The sequence below is a fragment of the Taeniopygia guttata genome, chromosome 1A (assembly GCF_048771995.1).
Source record: "Taeniopygia guttata chromosome 1A, bTaeGut7.mat, whole genome shotgun sequence".
NCBI lineage: Eukaryota > Metazoa > Chordata > Aves > Passeriformes > Estrildidae > Taeniopygia > Taeniopygia guttata.
Genome location: NC_133025.1, coordinates 6239629 through 6266827, shown reverse-complemented (window position 1 = coordinate 6266827; position 27199 = coordinate 6239629). Strand labels below are relative to the sequence as shown.

At 40.2% G+C, this 27199-nt stretch overlaps 2 protein-coding genes across 4 annotated transcripts; one reads left to right on the top strand and one right to left on the bottom strand.

The window, feature by feature from the left end:
- Positions 1–44: 44 nt before the first annotated feature.
- Positions 45–11796, top strand: NUDT5 (nudix hydrolase 5). 2 transcript variants are annotated; one of them, XM_072918826.1, is made up of 9 exons: positions 45–176; positions 4556–4645; positions 6677–6744; positions 7531–7583; positions 8163–8270; positions 8811–8906; positions 9903–10004; positions 11141–11194; positions 11454–11796. In XM_072918826.1, exons 2-9 carry the CDS (start codon positions 4583–4585, stop codon positions 11561–11563), a joined length of 654 nt encoding a protein of 217 aa, XP_072774927.1. In that variant the 5' UTR covers positions 45–176; positions 4556–4582; the 3' UTR covers positions 11564–11796. The 2 variants fall into 2 exon arrangements, with proteins under 2 accessions (XP_072774927.1, XP_072774937.1); XM_072918836.1 differs by lacking the exon at positions 45–176 and adding an exon at positions 4902–4990.
- Positions 11797–13182: 1386 nt separating this feature from the next.
- On the bottom strand, positions 13183–27190 carry SEC61A2 (SEC61 translocon subunit alpha 2). 2 transcript variants are annotated; one of them, XM_030290513.4, is made up of 12 exons: positions 26924–27190; positions 25387–25454; positions 21524–21589; positions 20243–20321; positions 18477–18608; positions 18231–18340; positions 17460–17613; positions 16334–16494; positions 15173–15370; positions 14769–14960; positions 14551–14627; positions 13183–14244 (listed from the first exon to the last, which is right to left on the bottom strand). In XM_030290513.4, exons 1-12 carry the CDS (start codon positions 26928–26930, stop codon positions 14058–14060), a joined length of 1431 nt encoding a protein of 476 aa, XP_030146373.1. In that variant the 5' UTR covers positions 26931–27190; the 3' UTR covers positions 13183–14057. The 2 variants fall into 2 exon arrangements, with proteins under 2 accessions (XP_030146373.1, XP_030146378.1); XM_030290518.4 differs by lacking the exons at positions 25387–25454; positions 26924–27190 and adding an exon at positions 22460–22478.
- Positions 27191–27199: the final 9 nt, after the last annotated feature.

Here is a 27199-nt window from a genome sequence, read left to right as displayed (position 1 = left end):
CGAGCGCCGCCCGGCGCCATCGCCGGCGCGCAGGGCGCAGCTCCGCCCCCGCCGCGGCTCCACCTCCGCCGCCTCAGCGCTGCCGGAGCCGGCGGCGCTCGGAGCGACCCGCGGCTGCCTTCGCTCTGCTGTGCCCTGCCCTGCCCCGAGGAACAGCTGAGTAACGCCTTATCCTCGTAGGTTCTGCTGTCCGCTCTCTGCCCGCGTGTGCCCTGCGTGGAGCTGGTTCATGGGATGTTAAGGGGCTGGAAGGGATCTTAAAGATCATCCAGTTCCAATCGCCCCGTGCCGTGGGCAGGGACACCTCCCGTGGGACCGGGTTGCTGGAGGTTTTATCCGCCCTGGCATCCTCAACTCCCTGGGCAATCCCTTCTGGTGTCTCACCACCCTCACAGTGTTTCTTCCTAATACCTCACCTGAATTTCCCCTCTTTCAATTTGTACCCATTACCCCTTGTTCTGTCACTACAGCTCTGATGAATAGTCCCTCTCCAGCTTCCCTGCAGCTCCTTTAGGTGCTGGAAGGTGCTCTGAAGTCTCCACACAACCTTCGCCGATTTTCTCAGCCTGTCTTTGCAGGGGAGGTGTTCCAGTCCCTTTATCAACTTCTTGGCCTCCTCTGGACTTGCTCCAGCAGTTCCCTGTCCTTGCAGTGTTTGGGACACAGGAGCTGCACAGAGCTCCAGGTGGGCTCTCACCAGGGCAGGGCAGAGGGGCAGAACCTTTGGATGCAGCCCTGGGCTGTGAGCTCGCATTGCCAGCTCCTGTTAAGTATTTTATCAACCACTATTTCATTTTGCTCTGTCCCAAGTCAAGCTTGAACAGAGTAGTATGGGGGATAGTTAAGCCCCGTGGTTCAGCTGTTGTGTTCCCTGCATGGCATTGTTTCCATGCAGTGGTTCCTCCTGTGCTCTCCCATCTGCAGTTTGGGGATGTCTCCCCAGCTGTGTGACACCTCAGCTGTTGGGAAGTTTGATAACACCGTGGATCTGCCTCTCACCCTCTTCTGCTTCTGTGAGATAATCCTTGTTTGCTTTGCAGTTACTTGCCCATGTTTTATTTGGCACTCAGTGGGTCATCCACGCTTCTAGATACTATGATAAAAATTAAACCTCTTCCCCCTACTTTTCTCCCTGCCCTCAACTTAATTGCTACTTAATTGATTTTGTTTCTATAATCATAGCACTGAAGTGCAAGTAACAAGCTTAAAGCACTTTAGGAGTTTTTATTGATGTTAATCTTCAGCCTAGGTATTCAAGGTGTTATTGGTTAGATTGTGCGTAAAATGTTGCCAGTGTCTCTTTTGCACATTCTTTATAAGAAAAGCTGTATTTCATTTGACCTTGAATTTGCCATGGGACTCCCCCCACTGCTGAGCTTTCATTAAATCTGGTTGTTGTCAGCTGGAATGTGTGTTTGGATCAGAGAATGTCTTCTGAAAAGTGATTTAGGAAAGCTAATCCATCTATCTAAGTATTAATATTAAAGTATAGTTCTGATATGTTGACTTCTCTCTTGAACTGATTCACAGACCTTGGTTGGCTTAAGATTTTAACTGCTGGAAAGGATAATTTGGAAACTGTAGAATGGCTGGATACTGCCTTGAAAGGAAGCCACTCCATAAAGAAATAAGCAATGGGAATAAAGTTACGTGTTTTATAAATGACATGGCTTTTTCAGGACAGAATTTGACCCCAGTTTGAAATAAATGGAAGAAGTAGCATGATTTGCCAGCTGTACACTCTAACACTGGGCACAAAAACTACCAGAGAAAGTAGAAAACATTTATTTTTCCCCATAATTGATAGTTTGAGTGCTGTTGATTCATGTTAAGGCAGCTGATAAATATGGGCACTTTGACATATTCTTAAGATTGCATTTATAACGATTAAAAATGTGTAATCTTAGAGCTCATGTAATCCTCATTCAGGTAGTCAGACTGCTGTATCAGCTGCATTGAATTTTTAACTCAAATGAACTCATATTTATATGCAGAGGGAATTTTATGAGATAGAAGAACTGCAAGACAAGGCATGATCTGAAAGCTAAATCGGCCTTTAGAAACCTCACATTTTAGTGTTAAATTTTATTTTCAGTTGCTGCTAATTTTGTTTATGAAAAAGAGATGTTGCCATCCTTGACAACATGACTAACATGAGATGCCAGAAATGCAGCCTTCATTTAACCAAACAGTATTTCAGCTTGCTAACAGCAGAAATTCTCACTTCTATACTGCCAACTGAATCTGGACAAAAATACTATTTTGATGGAACTTCTAAAAATGTCACTATACATAGAGTTACTGCACCCACTTGTGGAGGAGACCCAAATTACAGAAGCTGGGATAGATCAGCATTCCTCTCTCTTTGAGATGTTCACCCATTTTAGGTTTTAACGATAATTCAAACCACTGAAATTGTATTTTTTGTTGTTGTTGTTTTAAGTAGCAAGTCACTGCTGAATGTCTCGGGAGAGAACAAGCTGTTTTGAAAACAGGTTCTGCCATGAGATGAGATTGTAGTATTTTTTTTTTCATGATACAACTGTGGTAATTCACCTTTGAAAAAAATACAGTGGTATTTGTGCAGAAGGATTAGTGAGATCAATGGAACAGGATTTCCTGTGAGGGGAGAGTGAAAGAGGAAGACTTAGCCCAATCTAAAGACAACTTTAACAAGGCTATGGTTCACTCTCTACTCCTTTGATATATTTATGTTGACAATGCAAAAAGCTATAATTCTTTCCAAATGTAGGAGGTGAATTTGCTGTAGCTGTGTATGTAAGATTTGTGTGTTTTGAAATACATCACACAGAGCCTCCTTTGACTGTTTCTCCTGGGCTGTGCTTCTTTTTCCTATGTTTGGTGGAAAGCTTGATCTTGTGTTTGAGAATCACAGCATGAGACCATGGCCATTGTCCAGATAAAACTCTTCAATCCTAAGAGAAGGGAGTTCCAAACATTGGAACAGCTGGCTGAACTGAAGTGGGATAGAAACTAGAACACAAACAACTGAACAGTTTTTCATACAAACAGTGGTAAGATAGATAATAAAACTATGTAGTTTTGAAAAGGAGCTTCATTGCCTTCAGAGAATATTATAGAACTTTTTTTTTTTTTTTAAGGAACAGGATTTGGTTTAACAGGTCAGGGTTTCTTTTCAAGACTTACGTTACATAAAACAAATCTTCATATTTGACCTCTATCACCTACTTCATTTAAAACCACTTTCTTAAGACTTAAGGAAGAGCCTGCCCTCTGTACAGACTGAGGAAATGGTTTCATGTCATTTAGTTTTATTCCTGCTGATAAACAGAAATATTTAGTCCTACCTGTTCACCTTTTAACTATTTACTGCAAGTAAATGTAAATCCAGTATGTAAGAAAGCTGATTGTTGCTCTTTCATGTTTCACTAGTGTGCAATACAAAATTAATGTGCTAAATCTAGGTGTGACAGAGAAGCTTTTCACACACTTTGGTACTGTTTTTTTGCTAGAGACCACACAGAGCCTTATTAATCCATAGTTGAAGTTATAGAAAGATTCTTTTTGACTTTATGGAAAGATTATGACCATCAATGCTATGGATGATTGAGATCTTTAAGATTATCTCATCTCTCCTGGTGTTTAAACTGATTTGTTTCTTTTCACTGGCTTTGGCTTATGATTCATGACAATTTTCAGGATTTCAGTATTAAGTTAATATCAGAGATGGTTTCCCTGGTATAAGTTTCTGTGCTGAAAGTGCCCCATAGTTCCACAGTCTCACTGGGTCAGTCTCTGATACATTTCTTTTGCTGCTGCCTGCTGTGTCTTTAGGTTGGAACTGTTGCATAATCTCACTTTTCTGGGGATGCAGGCTGAGGCATGAACTGCAGGTGCAGAGCCTTGCTTTGGGCATTTTTTAAATAAAAATGCTGCCTTTTGCATGGTGTTGGGCATGTCATTCCCAGTAAGAAACTGACATGCCATGGTCCCACCATCCCACCAGCCCCATGTGCTGCCCCATGTTTTTTGACCTTGCTTTTTAGTGGAAGGATTGAGTAATTTACGTGTTTATTTGTGATGTGAGCTGGAGGTAGATTCTAGTTCTTATTTTTAAAAATAGACAGTTTTTACCACTAAAGTCCTCTTGGCATAAGGGTTTTTTTCGCACTTGCACAGTGGAGTGCACAGTCCTGTTGTCCTGACACTGTTGGCAGAGCATTTCACCCAGATCAGAATGAAATTACTCAAAATGGATTAATTGTCTGTATGTGTGTCTGATATTTGAATAGTTAAGAAAAATGTCTTCAGCTGGCATAGCTACCTGACAGCTGATAGGACTATTAAAACTATACAGATCGAGGATTTGACTCAAATTTACATTTCTCCTTTAAATTATTTGACTCTGAAATCACTGGGTGGAGCTGAAAACATGAATTGAACTTGCCATCACACGTCCCTGACTTTCTCCAACAAGCTATATTTGTTAATTTACGGTGCAGAAATGAACCTTTTAACTTTACACTGAAAGCAAATATTGATTTTGTTTCATATATGTCTGGACTTTGCACAGGAGAGGAAAAACCCGACATTCCTGAAAATGGCAGCTGAGACATCTACAGAAGTTGCAAAAACAGCTAAACAATTCATCCTTAAGGAAGAGGTACAGCATGCTTGGGTTTGACTCTTGTTATTAAATAACAATTATTTGTGAGTTTGTGAGTGTGGAGTACAAAATGCTAGAGAGGCTGGATGTTCATAAAAACCCATTCAATAGACAAAAAAATTCTTCCTGATTGTCAGAGAGTTTAAAAGATGTGACATTCCTCTTTATTGAAATAATTATACAAATTATCAGTGAGGAAAGAGAAATCTACAGTGTTGCATTATGTTAAGCTGCTTCTCTTTTTTTTTTTCAGATTTTGCATCTGTTTCTTGTATTGTCTCTTCAGGAGGTTTTTCAATGTTCATAAATAATGCTGATATGTCTGAGAGACTTTACAAATTGGTGGGTTATGAAACTCAGCAACAGTTTTCTCTTTCAAACAGTTTTCTGTCTCTTTAAGGTGGCGAACCACCAAGGGTTGCTTTAACATTTGGATTGTAACCACATTTTATGTTTGCTGAAAGGATTTGAATTTAGATAACTGCTGCTTTGAAGATATCAGTAAGGAAGTAGTAAGAATAATACCAGTCCTAAGAAAGGATTCTGGAGGTACTTCATTCTTATTAGAAGCACTTTCACCCTAAACTGCCCATATTTGTTTCTGTTCCCTTTAAAGTGAACTCTTAGAACTTAATCTTTGGTGTTAAAGCAGGTTTGGCAGTGTCCTGCTCTTGTTATAACACAAATGTTGTTTCTTTTATTTGTTCTTCATGGAGTGAACACACTTTTGTAATTTCTTCTGGTTTCAAGGCACATGGAAAGAGGAGATTTGTTTGTATTATGTCCTTTCTCTTGGGCAATTTTTTAATATTAATATTGCACAAGCATTAAGGATTTAATTCTTGTGATTTTTTTGGGTTTTCTATTTAGAGCTGGGTATTTTGCAGGCAGCATTTTCATTTTATCCTCTTTTGGTTTTGGTTTTGTATAGGTTTTTTATGGTTTTGTTTGGTTTGTTGTTGTTTGGGGGTTTTTTGTAATGTTTCTTAGTTATTCTGTTTTTTAAACAATGTGCTCTTTGATATCACTGGAAATTTATAATTCGATCTTACATATTTTAAGGTATTTACTTTTTTCAATCATTTTGTGGGCTTGGGCTTAATATAGAGAAGTATTTACCCTATTTCTGCCAGTGGCTCTTATATCAGAAGTGGTTCTCTAACTCTGCAGTAACAGTGTGGCCTGGTGCTGGACGATCTTCCATGAAAGTGGGAGCTGATCTTACTTCATTCTTCCTTTTTCTAGAAAGGCACATTCAGGCTGTTATAAGCAGATGTTTTTTGCCCATCAAAGTAATAGACAAAGAAATAAAAATGCCTCATTTTTAAACAAGTTACAGTAAAAGAAGCAAACTGCTAAGTGAATACCTAGGGATTTTTATCTTTTAAATGGATTACATGAAAGATGAGGAAACATCATAGGGAAAATAAACTCACTTAGCCCAGAAAAGACATTTGGTCATAGTGTTAATGCCAAGCACTCACTCTGCAGCTCTCAGAACCCTACAGGGGCAGGTATGTGTGACTCTCACAGCTGCAGAATACAGCAGTTACACAAGGCCACAATCTGGGATCAGGGCAAGAAAAGGGCAAGAAAAGTTTCAGTGTAGCTTGGTTTTCAGTCCTGCATGCTCAGCTTTTGGGCTGTGCTCTCTGCTGAGGGGACACTTGTGAGGACCAGTGTAGCTAAAGTCTGTGCAGCCCAGAGACCCTTTTGCATATTACCCTTGCAAAATCCTACCAAAAAATGAGGACTTTGCAGTACATAAAATCCCACTGAATTCATCAAAACTTGCTTATAAAACTAATGTTAAGAAAAACTACTGTCTTGAGGTTATGGTTTTATTCATATTCAAGAATTTAGATTAACTTTTTTTTCTGTATTAGCAATAGGAATGCTGTTGCACATTCCTGCATGTGGTGTCATGCTGAAATTTGTCTTCAAAAGAACCTAAAAATATTGTGTTGTTTCTCCCAATTCTTTGGAATTAGTTTTATAATGTATTTAACAAATCATTCTTTATTTTAGGTAATTGTAGAAAGACAATGGTTGAAGCTTGCAGAAACAACTTACACTGATCCCTTTGGGAAAACCAGGTAATTGCCTCTGTTATTTCAGATTCCCAATTGTACAGACTGGCCCCAGGCTAGAGAACGTGAGCATTACAAACACATCACTTCACACAAGGCGAGAGCTATTCATTGTGAGGTTCCTTCAGAGTTCCTGCTGATCAGAGGAGAGAATCTTACTCCAGCAGATGTGCAAGCATTGGGATTGAATTTGGCTCCTAAATCCTCTTTGGCATATTAGACCTGGATTGTGCTGCATTTCCTTTTTTTTTTGGAAGGATGCTACACAGAAGCAAGTCCCAGCTGTGCATCTACTCTGTGTCAATCAGGGAGTCCATCCTATGGCTTTTCTGGTTTTTTATTACAAGCACCTTTTTCCCTGCTGGTAGTGCTGTATCCTGCATATTATTGACAAATTAATGTCCTCTTGTATGTTATCATTTCTGTCCAGTTCTTTTGTACTCTTTAGTTTTGCTGTATTTATGTAGGTGTTACAACATGGTTTTAGTTCTCTCCCCTTAATATGTTAGATTCTGTACTGATTGCTTTCTCTACTGCCTCCCAGTTCATCAGCAGAGTATCCTCTTAAAATTAGTAAGATTGGATGTTTTGTATTTTCTCTCTCCCTCCTTAAGTAGGCAAAAGAAAACTATACTATAGACATTTTATAGTGCCAATGTATGACAGGGCCTGCCTATGGCCTGCTGCTTCTTACAAGACTTCACTGTGTGATGGTACATTTTGCTTTAAATGAAAGTAGCAAGGGTAGAAGATGGTTTAGGTATTCATTTTTTCTTTTCTCTGTTTAAACAGAACCTGGGAAACTGTAAAGCGTACTGGCAACAAAAAGGGAGTTACAGCTGATGGTAAGAATGGGTGGCTTTTTCTGTTTGCCTTTTTTTTCCTGTGAAAGTCTTTCTGATAAGCTGACAATGCAGATCCTGAGCTGATGTGAATGAATGAGGATGTGGAACAGGTGGCTTGGCAGAGCTGGCTTTGCTAATGAAAGGCTAACTTAAGTGCTGAAGAATCAGAACCTTACTGGTGGGATTGCTTCCCAAGGTCATTGTGTTCACTTTAAAATGATGGAGCACTTCCTAAGACATCAGGGGTGCCCTGACACAGAGTAGCTCTCAAACTGGTGGTTTGGTCTACTTTAGAAATGGAGAGTAGAGTTCTCTACAGAGGCTTTCAAGCAGTTTCTGTAGGCAGGAGAGCCCTTCCTTGAGGCTCAGTCTTGCTTGGTATGTGTGCCTCTGCTTGCTGGGGAGCTCTGAAGATCTCTCACCGTGCATGATATAAAGAGCTTAAATTCATCATTCAGGATTATGGAGCAGGCACCTCAACATTTAATGCTCAGAGTAGCAGCAAGGTTCCTTTCCAGATCTGGCACTAAAATCTTTCTGCTGCACTCACATTCCATGTCCTTGTGTCTCCCGTGGCAGGTGTAGCAGTGATAGCAGTGCTGCAGAGAACCCTGCACTACGACTGCATTGTCCTGGTGAAACAGTTCAGGCCCCCAATCAATGGCTACTGCTTGGAATTTCCTGCAGGTAAGTGGCTGAAACACTGGGATGAATCACATATGGTTCAGTGTGTTTAGATGTGTTTGGAGTGTCAATCTTTATGTATTTTATAGGTTAGACTTGAGGATCTCCAAGGTCTTTTCCAACTTAGTTGATTCCGTGATCTTAATGAAGCTGCAGCTGGAAAACCATGCTGGGCTTCACGTGCTATTCCAAAATGGGAATATTTGATACTAAAAAAACCAAAATAAGCTTGTTTTAGCAGATTGGAGAAAATTCCCTCCACTTTTCCTTTTTCTAAGAGTCAAAGCATTTGACTTCTTTCCCTCATGAGAATATTAATGCCTTTTTTGGGGAAGGCATCATGATTCTGTAGATAATTGGTTAAGGATGTGGGCAGCAGCATAATGAATCCAGGGATTGGAATCCTTCCTAACACTTATCTCACAGTAAAACAGAGTTGTGATGATGTTTCCCCTTTTCCATAAAGCTTGATTAGATCTTAGGATGGATATTGCAGTTAAGTGGGAAGCTTTTAATTGTTTTTGTCTATTATGTATCTCCCAGGCCTCATTGAGGAAAACGAGTCAGCAGAAAGTGCTGCGCTTCGAGAGCTGAAGGAAGAAACTGGGTACAAGGGGGAAGTCATTGAATGTACTCCAGGTCTTTGCTTTTTTTATTTTTTCCCACAAAGATAATTGTGTCTTGATGGCTACTCTAAATGTCTGAAATGCTCTAAACCAAAGGGAAAATCCAAGCAGCAAAGCCTATGCAGATTAGCAGGGTAGCATCTCATGGCTGTAAAAGTGAAACTTTGGTCCTTGATGTGAATCAGTTGCTGAACTTCAGTCTGAAGTAAGTTTGATGTCTATAGGGAGAAAATTGTTATTAATTAAGATCCTTTACACAAAACCCAATTAATCAAGCTGTGATTTGGCATTTTAGTGTAAAGGTCTAAATTGCTGGCCTTCTGTGAACTTAAAAAAAATCTGCATAATGCAGAGGTCACCTTTCTGTCAGCTGTGGGGAGGTGACCGTATTTGTGGGGAGGTGAGAGTACTCAGGTTCTCCAGCTGGAAAGAAGAAAGGAGAGTAATTGGAGTAAATTCGGAGATCCTTTGGAACATGGTTGTTCCAATCCATTGCTTCCTACATAAGATAAAATGAAGGCAAAATGAGGATAGTAAATTGAACTTGAGAAGGTAGGTGAGGCAACTTAGGATTTTGAGGAAATGTCATTGCATTTGAATCTTGTCTCTCAGTTATTGGGTACAACTGCATGCTGGAGACTGGGAGAGGTTGGAGACAGGTGATGGCAAAATTAGACTCCAACAGACTGAGGAAGTCTATAAGAGATAGTTCACAGTAAATCTTTAGTCTATGGAATGGAAAGTAAATTTGGCTGTGAAAACAAGTCTTCCCAGGGATCTGTAAAAGAGCTGAGAGTTACAGAAGCATTACCTCTAAGAATATGTGAAGACAAAGTTTTCTCTCCTCTTACAGCACAGACGTCTGCTAAATATATATTCTCCTGATTCTGATATATTGATATATTCTGATATATTGTATCAGATACATTTCTGTGAAAGATTTTGTTAAAATGTCAAGGTGCCTGACTCCGGCTCTGGAAAATGAACCTCTCCATGTGCTTGTTGGCAGCTCTGTGCTTGGACCCAGGAATGTCAAACAGCACAACACATATTGTGAGCGTCATCATTAATGGAGATGAGGCTGAGAACACAAGACCTAAGCAAAACCTTGGTGAGTTTTGTACCATTTATTTGAAGATTTTGAGAAGATAACAAAACAATGGGTTTAAAACAGTTAACCCCACCACTTCATCTCTTCTGTCCTAGCTGACTTGGATACTGCACATCCTTCCAATCACATCCTGCAGTCTAGATGAGTGTCTCTGCTGAATCCAGTGGGGAAACCCAGCTGCAAAGTGTCAGCTGTTGGCACACTCAGAATAAAACATTTCAGTGCCAAATTTCAGTGAGGGCCATAAGCACTTGTGGACTTAGATACTGCTCTCAGTTGCAGCTTTACTCTGGAAGTAATTGCAGTGTCACTCACAGTCAGTCAGCCATCAAATGCTTTCTGATTGTAAACTCCAGTGTATTTCAACTCCTTAACTCACTACTCTTCTCATTTGCAGATGATGGAGGTACGTAATGTGACTGTGATCTCAATGACAATAAGGTCATGATTCTTCGTATGGCAAGTTTTACATAGAAAAAGTCAGTTAAAACTGGTTTTTATTTGTGCTTGGGTAATCTCCTGACCCTAATGAAATGTGCCTGAGGTTGACTTTGGCCTAGATGCAAATTCCTGTGAGAATTTGTGACGCATTATTGCATCAATTATCTTTCTCATTGTTGCACCTATAGCACCAGTATTTCAGGAAATACAAATTACTGACCCCCCAACATCTGTAGGTCAAGCCCTAAAGACAATTCAGAGAGATAGGGGAGAGTTAAGCCAGCATAAATTCATCATTAACAAACCCTTTGAGATGGTTTGGTCTTGAAATGCATCTCCAATCCATTTCCTGTATCAGGAGAACCCAGACAAGTTTTCTTCAACAGTTATTTTTCATTCTCAGAAGGGAGGTCTCTCTTTTTGGGATTCTTATCCTTCGTAGCTACCAGCTACACTTTTTACTCCAACTGTTTTTCCAGCTTTTTTCTGCCAAACATTTTTTAGTGAGCCCAGTCACTGCCTTCTCCCTATTTAATTGATCTTTTTTTGATACATGAAAGCTCACAATTTTTGGATGGTGATGAGCATTAAATCAGTTTCTTTCCCCTCCTAAATTGCAAGAAACAGAAAACTGAGGTAAATTTCTCTACTGTTCACTAATTTAAGAATGTGCAAACCTTTTTCTTCTCTCCTAGAATTTGTGGAAGTTGTTTCACTTCCAAAGAATGACCTGCTGCAAAGAATTGATGGTAAGAACTTTCTGACACATTGAATGCACTAACATGAGCTTCAAGAATCCCTTCTCAGGGCTCCTCATGTCATCTCTCATCCTAGAATACTGTATGTTAAGCAAAAAGCTGTGAGAGACCTGGCCAGATATGAGAGTTATTGATAGCAGGAGTGTGCAGTGTCTGCAATACTACACATCTTCATTTTAGCAAGGAGTTACATTTCTGTAAAGCTAAGGTTTTTAACAGCATCTCATGATTTTTTTTCTTTTATTTTCAGAACTAGTAGCAGAGGAACATCTGGCAGTAGATGCCAGGGTTTACACTTACGCGTTGGCTCTAAAGCGCGCAGCAGAAAAACCGCTCCAAGTTCCTTTTATGAAGTTCTAGAACTGGACAATGAGAAATTTAATTCAAAACTGCCCAAGTTGGATGGCTTAGAAGTACAACTCTTCTGGTAATCAAGATCTTTTGCTTTACTTGTAGAGCAAAAAAAAGTGTTTTCAGTAATGATTCTGGTATTTTTATTTTGAATTGTGTAACTGACAGAAAGTATTTCCTTTAACTGCTCTGTAAAGCCTTGACAGAATATCCATAATAAAAATACTGTTTAATTTTCAGAATTGCTTATTTCTCACTAGATTCTCTCTGAACTTACAATTCAGTATAAGAAAGATGCTTAGGTAACCGTGGTTGGTGTTGTATCACCATGGCTCCAAAGGAGGCAGAGGCAGAAGAGTGAGTGCAGGTCTCTCTAACTCTCACAGCACTCACACAACTCCTAACACCTGGAGAGAGGAAAGCTCATGCTGGGCTGCAACTTCTTTATGCTGGGCAGCAGAGGGGCTGGCACTGATTTCTCCTCTCTAGTGACCAGTGATTAGACCCAAGGGAATGGCCTGAAGTTGTGTCAGGGGCAGTTTAAGCTGGATATCGGGAAGGGTTCTTCACCCAGAGGGTGGCTGGCCACTGGAACAGGCTCCTCAGGGAAGTGGTCACAGCTCAAGATGTGTTTGGACAACACTCTTGGCCACATGGTGAGATTCTTGGGATGTCCTGCACAAGGCCAGGAGTTGGACTGAGTGAGTCTTGCAGGTCCCTTCAACTCAAAACTCATATAATTGATTGCAGAACATCCTGTTAAGTAGTAATTTTCTGTGACAGGAGCAGGGACAGCAGCACAGGAACACTGTGTGCATGTTCTGGCTGAAGTAATTGAAATAGCAATTTTAAGAACTTCCTGTTATGATTTAGACATGAAGATGATGTTTCCTTCTCCCAGCCCTAACTAAACTATGAAGAAAGAGAAAACTGGTTTGTTTGGTCTAAAATAATGATTATGACACCACCATCTACTGGTGCTAACCAGAACTGTGCAGGCCCAGGGGATCCTGCTGAAGGTATGAGGTTTCACTTATGTACCTTGAGAGGGCACAGCCTTGCAGTTTTCCCTCTCCTGAGGGCACGTTTTTGTACCCAGGCTGCACCTTCATTCAGTCAAATCACTTCCAGGTACATCTTATCCCAAATAAACCTTAGTGCATCTGCACAGTGGGCTGCTACTAATTATGTAAACAGCCACCACAGCTGAAAGGTCAGGATCTGAGAGATTTAATAAACACAGATCAAAATCAGTCCTGCCTCTGAAATAGATGAGGACAAGTGTGCATAATTAGAGAAACTTTTTGAAAGGGAAAATTGCTTAAGAGTTTCTTATGTTCACAAACAAAAAGTTACTTTCAAATTGAGAGTGAGAGAAGACAGAAGAAATGTCACATCAAAGGGAAAAAGCGATTACAGCAGAGCAGAAAAGCTCAATGGCTTTAAGGGGAGGTATCCTAGGACTTTTTTTAAATTGTGGCTGCTAAAAATTAATCAGAATTCTATTCTAGAAAGAAAAAAAAGAGGACAAAAGGGAGCCTTGTAGACCTACCTCCCTATCAAGGCATTGAGAAACTACCAGACTGCACATGAATTACACCTGGCACACACAAGACACAAGGAGAGAGTTTAGTTAAATAAGTTTATTGTCTAACGCTTACATTTGTTACATCGCCGCTGTAAAGTGCGACAAATTTTCAGCAGGAACTCCCCGTTCCCCCTTTTCCCTCCTATGAACTGCTTCAGGAACCAGGCCTTGTTCTTTAGACTCACAAAAGCGAAGTGGACATGAAGTTTCAGTGGCACAGTTTTCACAAGTACATGGTTGAGCAGAACTGCTGGGCTGGGCCGCCCTGCCCCACAGAGGCCTGGGGCAAAACCCGGCTGCCGTGGCCGCAGCAGATCCCCCGAGGGCCAGCTCCCAGGTGAGATGAGTATCAGCCACTGCCCGTAAATGTTTGCTTGCCCACCCTCAGAGCTCAGAGAAAGGTGCCTGGGTGGAGGCACGGCAAAGGAATAAGGAGTGCTGAGTTCAGTGGTGGGGAAATGGGATTTTTAAAAAAGTATAAAAAATTAATGTAAAATACAGATACAAATAAATTTTGTCAGGAATACTGGCACGTGGCAATCTGAACTCAGGGTTTTGTTTTTTTTCTATTAGGGACGGGGAAATTAATTTAACACTTTTCTGCTGTGTGCAAAGACGTTTACGGCTCTCAAACTGATACATTTTACCATCTCACTGTAGTGTCTGAACAGCAAGGTAGATGAATTGTTTCCAGCATTACAGGCAACACTAGATAATACTTAAACAAGATAATGTAAACTTTATTCTTAAGGCAGCTGGTACTAATGCTGCACACAGGCATCGCTCAATGCCCATTACAGTAATGGGACACGTAGCACTTGGAAACAAGTAAAAAGAAAATAGCATTATTGGACTAAATGACGCATGTTGTCAAAATACTTTCCCTTTCACACAAACCATGAAATATTTGGACATCTAGAAAAATAATGCACCTACTCCTCCAACTTCAGCCTGTTCTTTTACAAATATTTCAAAATACTGATAAATAATAGTGACTGCAAGCAGAATGCCAGTGCCAGAGCCAATGGCTCCTAGAAAGTCAGCCAGTACTGAAAGGGCACCGATGCACAAACCACCAAATGCAGCTGCTGTAGGGATGTATCTGTAAGAAAGGAAAAAACAGGGAAGAAGAAAGTAATAACCAAGGTATCTTTCTTTTACCAACATGGAAGAGATTCAACTAAAAATCCCTCATTATGTCACTTAACTAAAAAAGACAGTGCAGGCTAATCTCTCTTTAATCTGCTGCCGTAACTTCTTTAGCATAACTAAGAAAGGCAACAGCTGAATGGGAAAAATCTTCTCTTTTGCAGTGGAAACAGGTATCAGATTTTTCTGACAATCTCTGCTCTAGCTGACACTTCCCCAGCACTCTTCACCATCCATCTGGAAGTCAGCATTTCCTCACCTGTTAAGCTCATGAACCATTGATGTATCCCTGTGGCCTCTCATTACCATTTGCTGTTCTTTGAGTTGCTTGGCAACCTGCAGAAAACATTATTTTATGAAACTGCTGCAGTGTTTCACAGTCACTTGATCTTAGTACTAAGATAAACTGATCAGTCAGTAGCTGGTCAGTTCTAAACCAGAAGCACTGTTTGAAAACAATTAAGGTAGAACACCTACATCTTTTGCTGATGAGCCAGACACTTCGATCCAAGTCTTGGAGAAGAATGCACAGGATCCCAACATAAATATTATATAAACTATTACATGGACAGGATCCTCAAATATTGCACCCATGGATTCTGGAGGAGACAAGTAGTAGCACAGGCCACCAACAGGGTAAGAGCGAGCAGGGCCACCTCCACTGACATCCTGAGAGGGGAAGAAAAAGGCAATAAATTACTTTTTTACAGATTTCCCACATTCCTATCCTGTATTACTAGAGGAATTCCTCTTTGATGTTTGAAACAGCTTTTATAAACAAATGTTAAAAAGTAAGTATGCCAGTTGATTAAATACCAAGGATTCACAGCAAAGTAAAAATGCAATAATTCTACGCAGCGAAAATGTGATCAAATACTTACTGCCCACTGTCCCAGTAAGTTCACCAAGAAGTTACCACTGAAACGAACAGACAACATCTGGGAAATGACATAGAGGTTTGACACTAAGGCAGACTGCAGAATGATGGGAATGTTGGAGGTATAGAACAGCTTGATGGGATAGCTGCTGTACTGCCCACGGTACCGTGCAGACTTGATGGGTAAATCCACTCGGAACCCCTGTGGGCAAGAACACAAATGCACCAGGGTTCACTTCCAAGACACAAGGTACTCCCAGAATGCCCCAAAGCTATTCCTGACCGTGCAGCTCTTGCTTGATAAACAAGGACTGCAAGGTCTGAGATAGTGAAGCCCAAAGGCTTTCTACTACAGTCTGGATTACAGATTTTAAGGATGTAGAAGTGTTACTGCTTGGTTGTATTACATGCTTTTCACATAAACATGGTTTCTCATCTGCTAACTGGTATTCCTGTGAAATACATTTTATAGCTTAGGGGTTGATAAAAGCCTGTCATGGCTTCCAACTGAACTAGCCAGTTACCAGCAGGCTCTTGTGTGTAAGTCCAGGCTCTTGTGTAGTTTTATGGGGCAGGACCTTTTCTGAGTAGACCCAAGAAGAGCCACGTGAACTTCAAAACATGGTTTGGTTTTTTTTCCCCAAAACTCAGACTCAACACCTTTAAAAAAAATTTTAAAAATCACATTTTAGCTGTCCCTGACCAAAAAATCTCCGTATGGATTCTCCTTTAGGGTCTATTTAGTAGATACTTAAGATTTAAAAAGAAACACTAATTCAATGTTTCAAGAAAATTAGGGGAAAATTGATAAGCTACACACTCCACAGAAGCAAAGTTCTCCAGCTCTGTCCAAAAGTATTCTTCTCAGTCAATGACAAATATTAAGAATATTATTGGTGTGATGCAACCACTGCAGTATCAGAATCTGTTTTATTAAAGATATTTTCGTAGTGTGTATGGCATTCAATGGAATGTGCCTGGTTGTAGAATTTTACAGCTTTACTGTCACAGAGGTAATTGTTACTGAAATAAAGAGTTCATTACTCAAGTCTAAGATACTTCAGTTACTCTGGCTTAAACCTTCCCATCTTTTCCAATGACTGCAGTGTCCAGGGTCCATGTGCACTTACTTCCACCTGTGCAGAGCTGGTGTGAGGAGTTTTACCTGGAAATAGATGACTACAGCAAACACAAACACTGTAGCGATCAGGTTCATGAGATTGGGCAGATTCTGTCGGTAAAAAGCCTCCCGCAAAGCCCGGACCTTGTCAGTGCGTGTGGCCAGGAGATGGAATAATGCAATCACAGCACCCTCAAACTCTGTTCCTGCATGAAGCAAGAAAGTGAAAGAAAGGTTAGTCTCCAAATTAAAAACTTTTTTTTTTTTTAAAGTACCTTGTTTTTGGAAATTTTAAGCATGGCACACCGAAAATCTGATACAAAAGGACATGGATCCTGTTATAACAAGTATGTCACAACATAGAACTCTTTTTTAGGTTATGGAATGTAGAATGAGCCAAAAAAACATTACTCTTGATTAGAAAAACAAAACAAAATCATCAAAGCCACACACATGAAAGAATACTCTCTTCCTTTCTTTTCTGGGAGTAGGAGTATGTTCAGAAGGAAGAAGTAATAAACAAGGATGAAAAATAGCTTTTAGAAGAAGAGTAATAAAAATGCAACAGAACTACTAAGAATTAAATTCTAGCTAACTAAAAACATGGCTCAGGATTTCAAATGAATGCAGTAAATGAGTTAATTTCTTGATGCTGTATCTTAAGGTGCTATTTCAGGGGTCTCAGAACAACCAGATATCAAAGACTGGCTGTGGAATGAAGACATGGCAGTCTCTGAAGAATCAAACCAACTTAAAGTAATTCAGAGGCATCAACTACAAAAGCATCCTATAGCCACAAACAACAGCTGAATCACAAACAACACCTATGAATGTACAGCATTTCCTGTCTTCTCTATTTCCATGGGCTAAGTGATGCCAAAACAAGATTATTTCAGTTTGGAAATCCAAAAATTTTCACTCAAGGGGCCTGAAGTCCCATTTTAACTACCACACTTCAAATCAGCAAGGGCAAACATGTATTTATCTCCATGTAAGTCAGAGATATTCATCTTCAATTTCATTTCAATCTTCTAATTCAACAACTGACTTCAGAAGCCAATCACCACACATTAGAACTTTTTTAAAATGCCATCCAACAAAAATGTGATGGTTTCTGTGTAGTAAACCACCCACTGAAACATGTTGTGACTGACTGTAACAGCACACATACCTCTGCCAGTGTTGATGGTAGTGGGACTGAAAGCTTTCCAGACAATGGTTTCACAGATGTTGGTGGCAATAAACAGGGAAATACCAGACCCCAATCCATAACCTTTCTGTAGCAGCTCATCTAGCAGCAACACAATCAAACCAGCCACAAACAGCTGTGAGAAAAGAAACAAAACTGAGCAGAAACAAGAATAAATCAAGTCAAGAGTTGTGTATTAATTCCCTGCTTCAGTATTTTCATCATGTGGGAGAGTGATCATTAAGTCTTTCATCTAAATGTCATTCATGCAGAGCTTCTGGCCTCGCACGTACCAATGTCTGCACATCTCACCTGGCAGTGACCTCTGTGCCTTTTTTCAGCAAACAGATTACTCAGTAATAACTTTTTTTCTAAAAAAAAGTTAAAAGTTTGTACATTTTCTCCTCTGTTCTGCAGGAAAATGTCTCAAAGCTGCAGCTGTGCCATTTAGTGAGAACTCCTCCACAGCACTGAAAAGCAGCCACTGAAATTCCTGTATTTTTTATAGCCACCAATTCCTGTATTTCCAATTAAGCACCACTCCTACCTGAAATACTTTTGATATTTACTATCCCAGCATTCTCCTCCTTTATGGAATATTTAGAATTTCTCATATCTAGACAGATACAAATAATGATGCTTTGCAACATTAAAAATAAATAAATTGAAGTCACCCAGACACAGAAAGATTTTTCCTTCCAGCTATACTGTCTCTAACCAGTCTCAGTTAACACAAAATAGCTCTTTACAAACCTGAATTATAATAAGAAGACAAATTCCAGCACCCATTTCAGCAGGATCTCCATACATTCCAGTCATGACATATACAATGGCTTGCCCAATGGTAATAATCATCCCAAATACTAAAACAGAGAGAAAGTAAATCCTTTAAAACAATCTGAAGTCACCTACCAAAGAAATCTCAAATCTATTATCACTTGGGCAGGCTTTCCCAAGAATAAAAATACACTCAGTAATTTCAATTGGAACAGTGCTTACATTTCTGAGCTCCATTGAACAAGGCTCTGTCTTTTGGAGTATCACCAACTTCAATGATCTTTGCTCCTGCCAGCAGCTGCATGATCAAACCTGATGTCACAATGGGTGAGATACCCAATTCCATCAAAGTACCTGGAAAAGAAGAAAAATTAAAACAACTGCCATCTGCCATTCCAGCACCTCTCCTAAAGCATTAGGTCTCTTCCAAGGTTCCTGACCTATAGCAAATATTTCTAATAATGCTTCCAATATGTATATTCCTGTACAGCTATGACAAAACAAAGACAGTTATGGCTTCACAAAAGGCTGCTGGGTTAGAACCTGTAAATTTGAAGACAGCATGAAAAACCCACGTAGCTTTTAATTACAAATATTTCTGTGGAACTATGTCAACACTGAAGGCCAATGCACACTGAAGCTCAGCTTTTTTGGCATATCCTCAAGGAACCTTTCCCTGGACAGCATCTTGTCCCTGATTGTTTATTCCATCAGTGCTTCAATGTCACATTTTCCAAAAGTTTAATTTTGCAGACCACAAAAATATGCTGCAGATCCACAGTTTCTGAGAATACTGCCCTTTGAATCATTGGCTCTAGTTGAGAGTTTAGGATTAGTTCTTAACAAAACAAAGACCATCATTAAGCTGCTCTTAATTCTGTCCACTCATTGGCACTGTGCCACTGAGGCACCAACTCCCAAATGTATAAAATTCAAAGAGGGAAAGCATTAAATTAATTATTTTAATTTGGTTCTTTCATACTTGTATCCTGGAGTTTCCATGTAAAATATTACACCATCTGTCATAGAAATCTCTATTTCTCCAGCAGCCAGAAAATTAGGATGTCAGAAACTAGGATTCACTTCACATCCTCCAATGACTTCTAGTCAGTTGACTTAAGTGAAAACTCACTTTCCCACTCCTGATTTTTATTGCTTTCAGTCTCTATCCTTTTCTTGGCCACTGTTACCATTCTGTTTGGGTACTGGACAGCATATTCAGTATCACACACTGCTAGGGACACACCAAATTCTGCAAACATTGCAGGAGAATTCGAAGTAGAGAACTTTACCTTACTATCCTCACTGGTGTAACAAAATTTGCTATTCCTAAGTAAGCAGTACCTTCACATTACAGGGTTCCAGTGATTTTCTTACTTCCAGCCAATTTTCCAAGCTACAGATGAGATCAGTGTCCTCATTTAGAGTCAGGCATGACTGGTTGCCCATCTTAAGTTTCAGACCTCTACCATTAGTCTGAATCTTATACATTTGGTTGTGCCCCACTTTACTCTTCTTAAATACATTAGTTTGGCTTTGCTAAAGTTAATGCCTAATCATCTCTGCCTTCAGCTTTCCCACCTAGACAATTACTGACCCATAACACTGCCAAACTATTATGAAGTGTAACTGACTTGCACAGGTGAGGTATTTCCAAGTCAACACCCTCACGCAGCACATTAATGCAGTTCCTAATTGGAAAGCCAGAAGACTCCCTGTCCCATATATTAGTTAGAAAGAGACTGCTCTAAAATCCTGAATGGAATCATCCCAAAATTTGTGAATCAATATTAATCTCATCTGCATCTCAAAGAAATTTCATTCCTAACATAAAGCACTGCTCAAGTACCAATTTTGATTCCATCTGTGTTAAGAATTTTACAAAGTGTTCCAACCTGACATCTGGGTGGTGTGGAATTTAACAGCCAACTGTTTTCCTCCAGGTCTGTTTATGCCAACAGAAAACAGAGAGAGGAGTGAGTACCAACCTCTGTTTGATGCCAGAATGACTCGCATCCAATAGAAGGGGTCTGCAGAATCTGATGACATGATTCCAAATAAAGGGATCTGTCAAAGTACACAACAGCATTAAACAAATACACACAATTAGCATGTAAATCTTAACATGTAATGATTCAACTGTTATATTGTTTAATTATTTTGTAAAATTAAACCAGAGGTATTGACACCATCTCTTTTAATCCTCCAACTGGGGCATAACTCAGAGGACTAAACTAAGACCCTTCCACAGGAAAAAGCAGAAACCCCTAGAAAAAAGTTTAAATATGTTTTGAAATACCCCACATGGAACTGTCAATACTAAACACGTTCACACAAAACTCCCACCATTCTGTATGTCGATATTGAGGGATTTTGAGCTCTTTAAAACTCTTCCTAATCACCAAAACAGCAGAGTAGGAATCCAGGCAATCTTAGGGATCAATTTCTGAAAACTCCAGTCTGCACCATCTGTTTTCTTTATTCAATTACTATGATCTCTCACATGGATGCAAAATTCTAATTATGCATACATCCAGCTGCTAGTAAACCCAGATAAACTCCATGTTCTTCTAGCTCTAGTATCATTCTCACTTCCTCCTTTCAAAAAACAGATAGGTACAAAACACAAGGCTGTGTTTTAGCCTTTAAACAGTCCTTCAGAGCTGAAAACAAAAACTATTAAACTACTGCTCTTCAGTCTGGAATGGCTGCATTAATAAACATAAGCTAAAAACCCTGCTTCTGAAATGTACAGAACATTTTGAATCTTTCACGACATCTGTAAGTCCCTAAAAATGTGTATCAAGTAACACATGGATTCTCATTTTCTTTCTCCACATTTTTAAAGAAAAACATTTTTAAATTTTTAAATTTTCACTCATTCTTGTGAGTGCTAAAATTTAAATGCAGCTATGAACAGAAGGTAAACAATGCACGGAATTGCTCAGCTTGTTTGTGCTGCTCGATAAATAATTACCTTGGCTGTTTACCCTGCAGCCACTATCATAATTTGATAAGACCTTTGTAACAAGGAAAAAAATTATGTATTTCTGACTAAATAGAAAGCATTAGTTTCTAAAAATATCCATGATCAACACTAAAGACTATTTCAGAGAACCAGGTTTTTTGAATTGAACTTTAAATACTTTAGCATAAAAACAAAAGCTGAAACTGTTAGGTCAACATGAAACAAGAACATCTCATGCTTTCAGGGTACTTTTTATGTACAAAACACACATTTTCTGACCACAGATGACATTGATACCTACCTGGCAGCACACTAAGAAAATGAAGAGTGTGATGGCTGTCCATAGTACCTTCTCTCTGAACTGGATCTACAGGACAGAGTGGAGACACACACACGTTCACTGTAGGCTGAACTTCCACAGCACTCTCACAACATTACTAACTGCTGTTATCATTCAGAATTCAATGGAAAGATATCAAACCAGAAAGCATCACTCCTCATTGGAATGTATTTTTAATATGATTTCAGATTTTAGAGAGAGAGAGAGAGACAAAGGTAACTTATGTGGGACTGGCAGACACTCAGTTACTAGAATATATTTTATCTACAGAATTCTAATACAGAGGGTATTTACAGAAGAGCAACAGCATGGTTAAAGTCATGGACTTACCAGAGCAAATATGAAAGATTAATGCAAAAAACTTATCTTTAGTACTTAGTGCTCTAGGCTTCAACAGAAGTTTTGTAAGGCAGGAAATTATTAAACTAAAGCACTATAAAGTTTGTAGAAGGATTGAACTGTTGTGAAGACACATGATTAAAACTACGTGTTTTAATGTTTGACCATGAAGAACCAGGAGTTTTCAACATCAAAATATTTAGAATTAAGTTCTTCAAAGGGTGTTAGAGGAAGCTTTAAATTCATCATTATGTTCATTCCCCATAAAATGACCTTTAAATATTCTTTGTTTTCCTCCAAAATATTTTTATTGATGTAGATTATATATCACTTTAAAAAGAATGCCAGATCAATGATCACTAGTCATTAATTCAATGAAGAGAATCTCAGAGTCACAACTTTTGAGGTGCCTGTAATTAGTGCCAGGTGCAAGAAGAGAAGAATCACAAGATTTATGTTTGAGTCAGTTGAGAGGATTACTCAAAGCATGAGACAGAAAGAAGTGCATTTGAAGAAAGCAGAGAGAGCTGAGATGCAGGGTTATGTTCAAGTTCCCACCTCTCCTCCAGGGACTGTAAACCTGAGGGTTAAGTGTGTTCACTGCAGACAAGTGTAGAACAGCTACTAAAACATGACATGAACTAACACATAAGAGAGATACAGCAGAAATGGTTGGAGCTCTCTGCCTCCAACCACTGAATCTGCCTGTGGAGAAGTAACAAGAAAAAGGATTAGTGCCTGGTTTAATAGGTACAGAACACCCACAAATGAGAAACTACAAACCAGTGCAGCAGCAGCACAGGTCCCCAAGCAAAGAAAACCCAGAATGTAGTCTACATCTTTGTAAGTGGAACCATGCACTTAGAAGCAATATAATTCAGGTAATTTAATTTATTTCCTGCTACTGCCTCACTCTTAAAAGAGGACAGATGCTAAAAATACCTACAGCACAGAGTTATAAAAAGAAAAATAGTGACAGCAGCAAATAAATCCAAACAATACCTTGTGTTAGACTATGCAGTGCTGACCCACTTTACCAAGTCTGAACTCCACAATTCAGACTTTAGCACAAACTTCTAAAACCAAAAATGCTTAACCAAATTATCTCTACAGCCTCACAGTTAAACTTGGCTTCAGAGGCATTGGTGAAGGTCTAAAACTGCTCTGGTTCTATCTCTAACTGTGGTGAATGTGAGCATTAGAGGAATTCTGCATCACCCAAATCACAGTTATTCACAAGGAAAACAGTCTCTATGAGTCAAGACGACAAAAAAGAAAAAGGAGTCATCCAAACCCATATGTCAAGAATGACAAAATACAGAGTGGTACCTAAATATTCCAGACACAAATACTAACAAGCACAGGGACAATAAATTTCACCATCTGATCTGACTCAATTGGACATTTTCTTCCTTTGACATTTTTCTTGAATCATGTGAAAATGAAGGGACTTGAGCATTATCATCTTGGTGCTCTGAACAGTGTGTTCTACTTAGCAAATCTGGGCATGAGGGAAATACGAGCCCATTCTACTAACTACAAAAGTAGCAATCACTTTTGCTAATCAAGTTGGCCAAAACACAAAAGCAACACTCCCTAGAGACAGAAGAAAACACTTTCGTCATCAACACGAACAGCAAAATGATTCAGTGAGAGCCCAACTGAATCAAAACATCATCTTCATTTAGCAATCAATACATGCTTAATGAAAATTAATCTCTTTTTCTATTTGGTTATCTAAATTTCTTGTCCTGGCCTTAAACCAATCCACTAAAACCATTACTGGTCATATCTGCCTGTGACAGCTTGCAAGAAAACAATAAATTACAAAGAATTAGAGTTACATGGAATGACCTAAATCACTTGATAAAGTACATAGAAGCAAGGAAGATGACTGAAAATGGTCAAAGGGCTCTTCAGCCTAGGAAAGATGTTCCCAATTACATTTTCACTTTAAATTTGTACAAAGCTGGCAACTGGCAGCCGTTGTCTAGACAGCGACCGAAATAGCAGTAAAGACAAAGTGACCCAAATAGACAGGACAGGAATCTTGGCACTTCTCATCTGATGATGGACAACAAGGATAGATCAAGCCCCTCTTCCTCTGTGGCAAATAACATCTGCCACTGAGCTTTACAGAAACATCAGTATCTGTAGGTTTGTGTCAGCTTTCTCTTCTCACTCATCTCACAAGACAAAAATGGGATGGCTGCAAGCAACTAATCACAAATGAGCCATAAATCAGCACCAAAAGATTGCACCAAGGTTCCCCACTGCAGAAACAAAGATGGGCACCTGCCAACCAGACCCGGTGCATCCAAGCCTTAGCATGGGGGTCTGGCTCTGGAGATTCCTGCTCTGAAAACGCCTTTGTTTGGCCTAAATAATTTGGTTAGAAACCTGTCCCAAAGCTGAAGGATGCTGGAAAGCAACTAGGTGGAGCAAAGAGCCAGGGAGTAAATCCCAGTCTTTTGAAAAAATCCATTCCAGAGGGCCATAATAATAATTTTTCACTGTATCTTCTCCATTCAACCCAGCAGACACAGCTATGGCCACTGGCACAAACACCTCTACGTCCAGTTCTAACCCTTGGGAACCTCTCATTAACCAAAGAGGATTCTCTGAGATGGTACCATGTTCCCATTTAAGCTTCCCCTTTTAAGAATAGAAAACCCAGCATTTAGCTTTTAAGGAATTTTCATGGAAGTCATGACAATAGCCATGACACATCTATTTGTTACTTTAATTAGATTGTCACATGGGCAATATGTGCTTGCTTGAGTTTTGAAAGCAAAAATGGTGTTTGGTTGGGTTTTTCTTTTGGACAAGGCAGGTCTCTTTCTGATCTGTAGAAATTGCCTATTTTTAATCTAGAAAATGTGCCAAGAAATGGGAGGAGTTTCAAAGGCTAGAGGACTAGAAAGATCAGCTGTAAATGATCTGAGTTCATTGACTTCAGATCAAAGAGAAACATCATCCAGAAGCTGAACAGGGCAATTACCTGAACTGTACCACAGATCACTCTCCCACTTCAGCAAGGTCAATCACAGCTAAGGGTGTAGGAAATACTTTGGTGGAAGGGGAGAATTAAACTTGTGCTTCCTGATATACAGAACTATCCTTTTGCAAGTAATATACAAGGCAGCTCAAAGCCAACAGTGAGAGCCACAGGAAAACAAAGCTTGAAGGCTCTGTCCTTGTATGTTATAATAGATCACAGGGAGCTGAAACTGAATAAACTTAGTCTAGAATTGAAATTATTTTTAAAAATTAGTCAGCATCATTACAAAAGGACTTAACAGAAGGGTACTAAGAATCCATCATCACAGTAATGTTTTACCTAAATATGCACTCCCTCCTGCTCCAAAGAATATGTTCTACTTTAGGGCCCACTGTCTGTATCTATATTGGAGCCTGGACTAGACTATCACAATATTCTCTCCCCTGTGAACTAATAAAAAGTAAGAACATAATGCAACACTCACTTTTCTTTCCGGTTTCTGGATTTCAGGTAACACTGCACAGAATGGCTTAATAACTTCTAGAAATTTTACTGTTCCAGAAAAACACACACACACACACACAAAAGAAGACAGAAAAATAGATTAATGAACATTTGTGAATTTATAAAACTTCATAGAACTTTATTTGGCTTCCAAAACTGCCTGAAAACTAATACCCTCTTCTTAAAACAGCTGAAAACAGGGCAAAAATGTGAAATAGAATTCTTGTGCTAATCAGATTTGGCCCATTCTTTTTTTCCACAGCTGGAATAATTTTAGAGAAGTGGTGTTGTATGTATCACCAGAAGTGAACTGAATTGTACTTCATCTAAAAATAAATGACCTAATATCACTCTGTGCTAGTTAAACACAGAATGACACTGACATCAAAAGGTATCCAAATATTACAATCTTGTGTTTACTGAAGTATTTAGCTGAAAAAATAATTCAATTTTTAAGAAATATTTAGAAATTGTAATTTAAATGAGTGCAACACTTATTCTGATTGGAACTTCAGGGGATTGTATTTTAGTTTTAATACATCTCTCTTCACAGTTTCCCCTTTAAAAATACAGAAAAGCTCAACAGTTTGAGCTCTTTTTCTGGGGAAAAAAATTAAATCAATTTAGGGGAAAAAAAATCAAAGCGTATCTGCTTGGTGGGGAATTCGCCCTTCAAAACTTGACTATTATTTCCAGCCCCAACACACTGGGACAGACATGAAAAACCACCATTCATTTACAAAGAGAATGCATTTATTACACTGCAGAATGCATTTATTACATTGCAAGTAACATTTTGGCTGTAGTACCACGCTTACATGTACACTCTGATGTGACATATGTCTCCTCTATGTGTCCCAAGCCCTCACACAGCTCGTTGGAAGGTGCACCTCACTCCACAGAGGGTGGCACAGCTGCACTGTGAACAAGCTATCAGAGCATCATGCAATGGGTCAGGCTGGAAGGGACCACAGGGCTCATCTGCTCCGACCTCCCTGCTCAAGCAGGGCCATCCCAGAGCACAGGGCACAGGGATGTGTCCAGACGCTTCTGGAATATCTCCAGGGAGGAAGACTCCACAGCCTCTCAGACAATCTGCTCCAGTGCTCGGTCACTGCTCAGGACAGAAATTTTCCCTCATGTTCAGGTGGAATTTCCTGGGCATCAGTTTCTGCCCTTTGCCTCTTGTCCTGTTGGGTGGCATCACCGAGCAGAGCCTGGTCCATCCTCTGACACCCACCCTTTAAACACATATACACACATATATGTGTACATAGGGTATATATGCTCCATACGTGTCTACAGCGCATATATATATACACAGTAGGGCTAGAGTGGAACATGTCACCCCACCACGAAGCAGTGCCCGGCCTCACGCCGTGCCCGGCAGCACCGACCCTGCGCGGGGAGCGAGTGCTCGGCACCCGCAGCACGGGGCCCCGTTACCGGCCTGCCCGGGGCCGCTGTTCCCCAGCGCGGCCCCCGGCCCGCTCCCTCCCGGCTCCGCCCGCACTCACTGCCCATGGCGGTGGCGGCCCGGCCGCGGTCCCAGCGCTGTCACCGCCGCTGTCGCCGCCGTCACGTGACGCGCGCTGCGGACGGGCCGTCCCTCCCCGCCCGGGGGGACGCGGCGGTGCCGCCCTCACGGAGCGCCCCCCGCGCCTTCCCCAGGCGAGGGGAGCCGGATCACCGGGACCGGCGAGGCCAGCGGGATCGGCGGCCGCCGCGGCGGGGTCAGGCTGAGGGCGGGCAGGCGCCGCGGCCGAGCACCGCGCTCCCGGAGTGCTCCGCGC

What these genes read in the sequence shown, in the direction of transcription:
- NUDT5 (XM_072918826.1), top strand. Translation starts at nt 4,583, where the DNA reads ATGGCAGCTGAGACATCTACAGAAGTTGCAAAAACAGCTAAACAATTC. An exon ending in AAAGGGAGTTACAGCTGATG is followed by an intron (nt 7,584 to 8,162) that starts GTAAGAATGGGT and finishes CTCCCGTGGCAG; the next exon opens with GTGTAGCAGTGATAGCAGTG. An exon ending in CCTGCTGCAAAGAATTGATG is followed by an intron (nt 11,195 to 11,453) that starts GTAAGAACTTTC and finishes TTTTATTTTCAG; the next exon opens with AACTAGTAGCAGAGGAACAT.
- SEC61A2 (XM_030290513.4), bottom strand. An exon ending in GTCTTCTTATTATAATTCAG is followed by an intron (nt 17,614 to 18,230) that starts GTTTGTAAAGAG and finishes CTTTTCTCACAG; the next exon opens with CTGTTTGTGGCTGGTTTGAT. An exon ending in CTGGCTCATCAGCAAAAGAT is followed by an intron (nt 14,628 to 14,768) that starts GTAGGTGTTCTA and finishes TGTTTTCTGCAG; the next exon opens with GTTGCCAAGCAACTCAAAGA.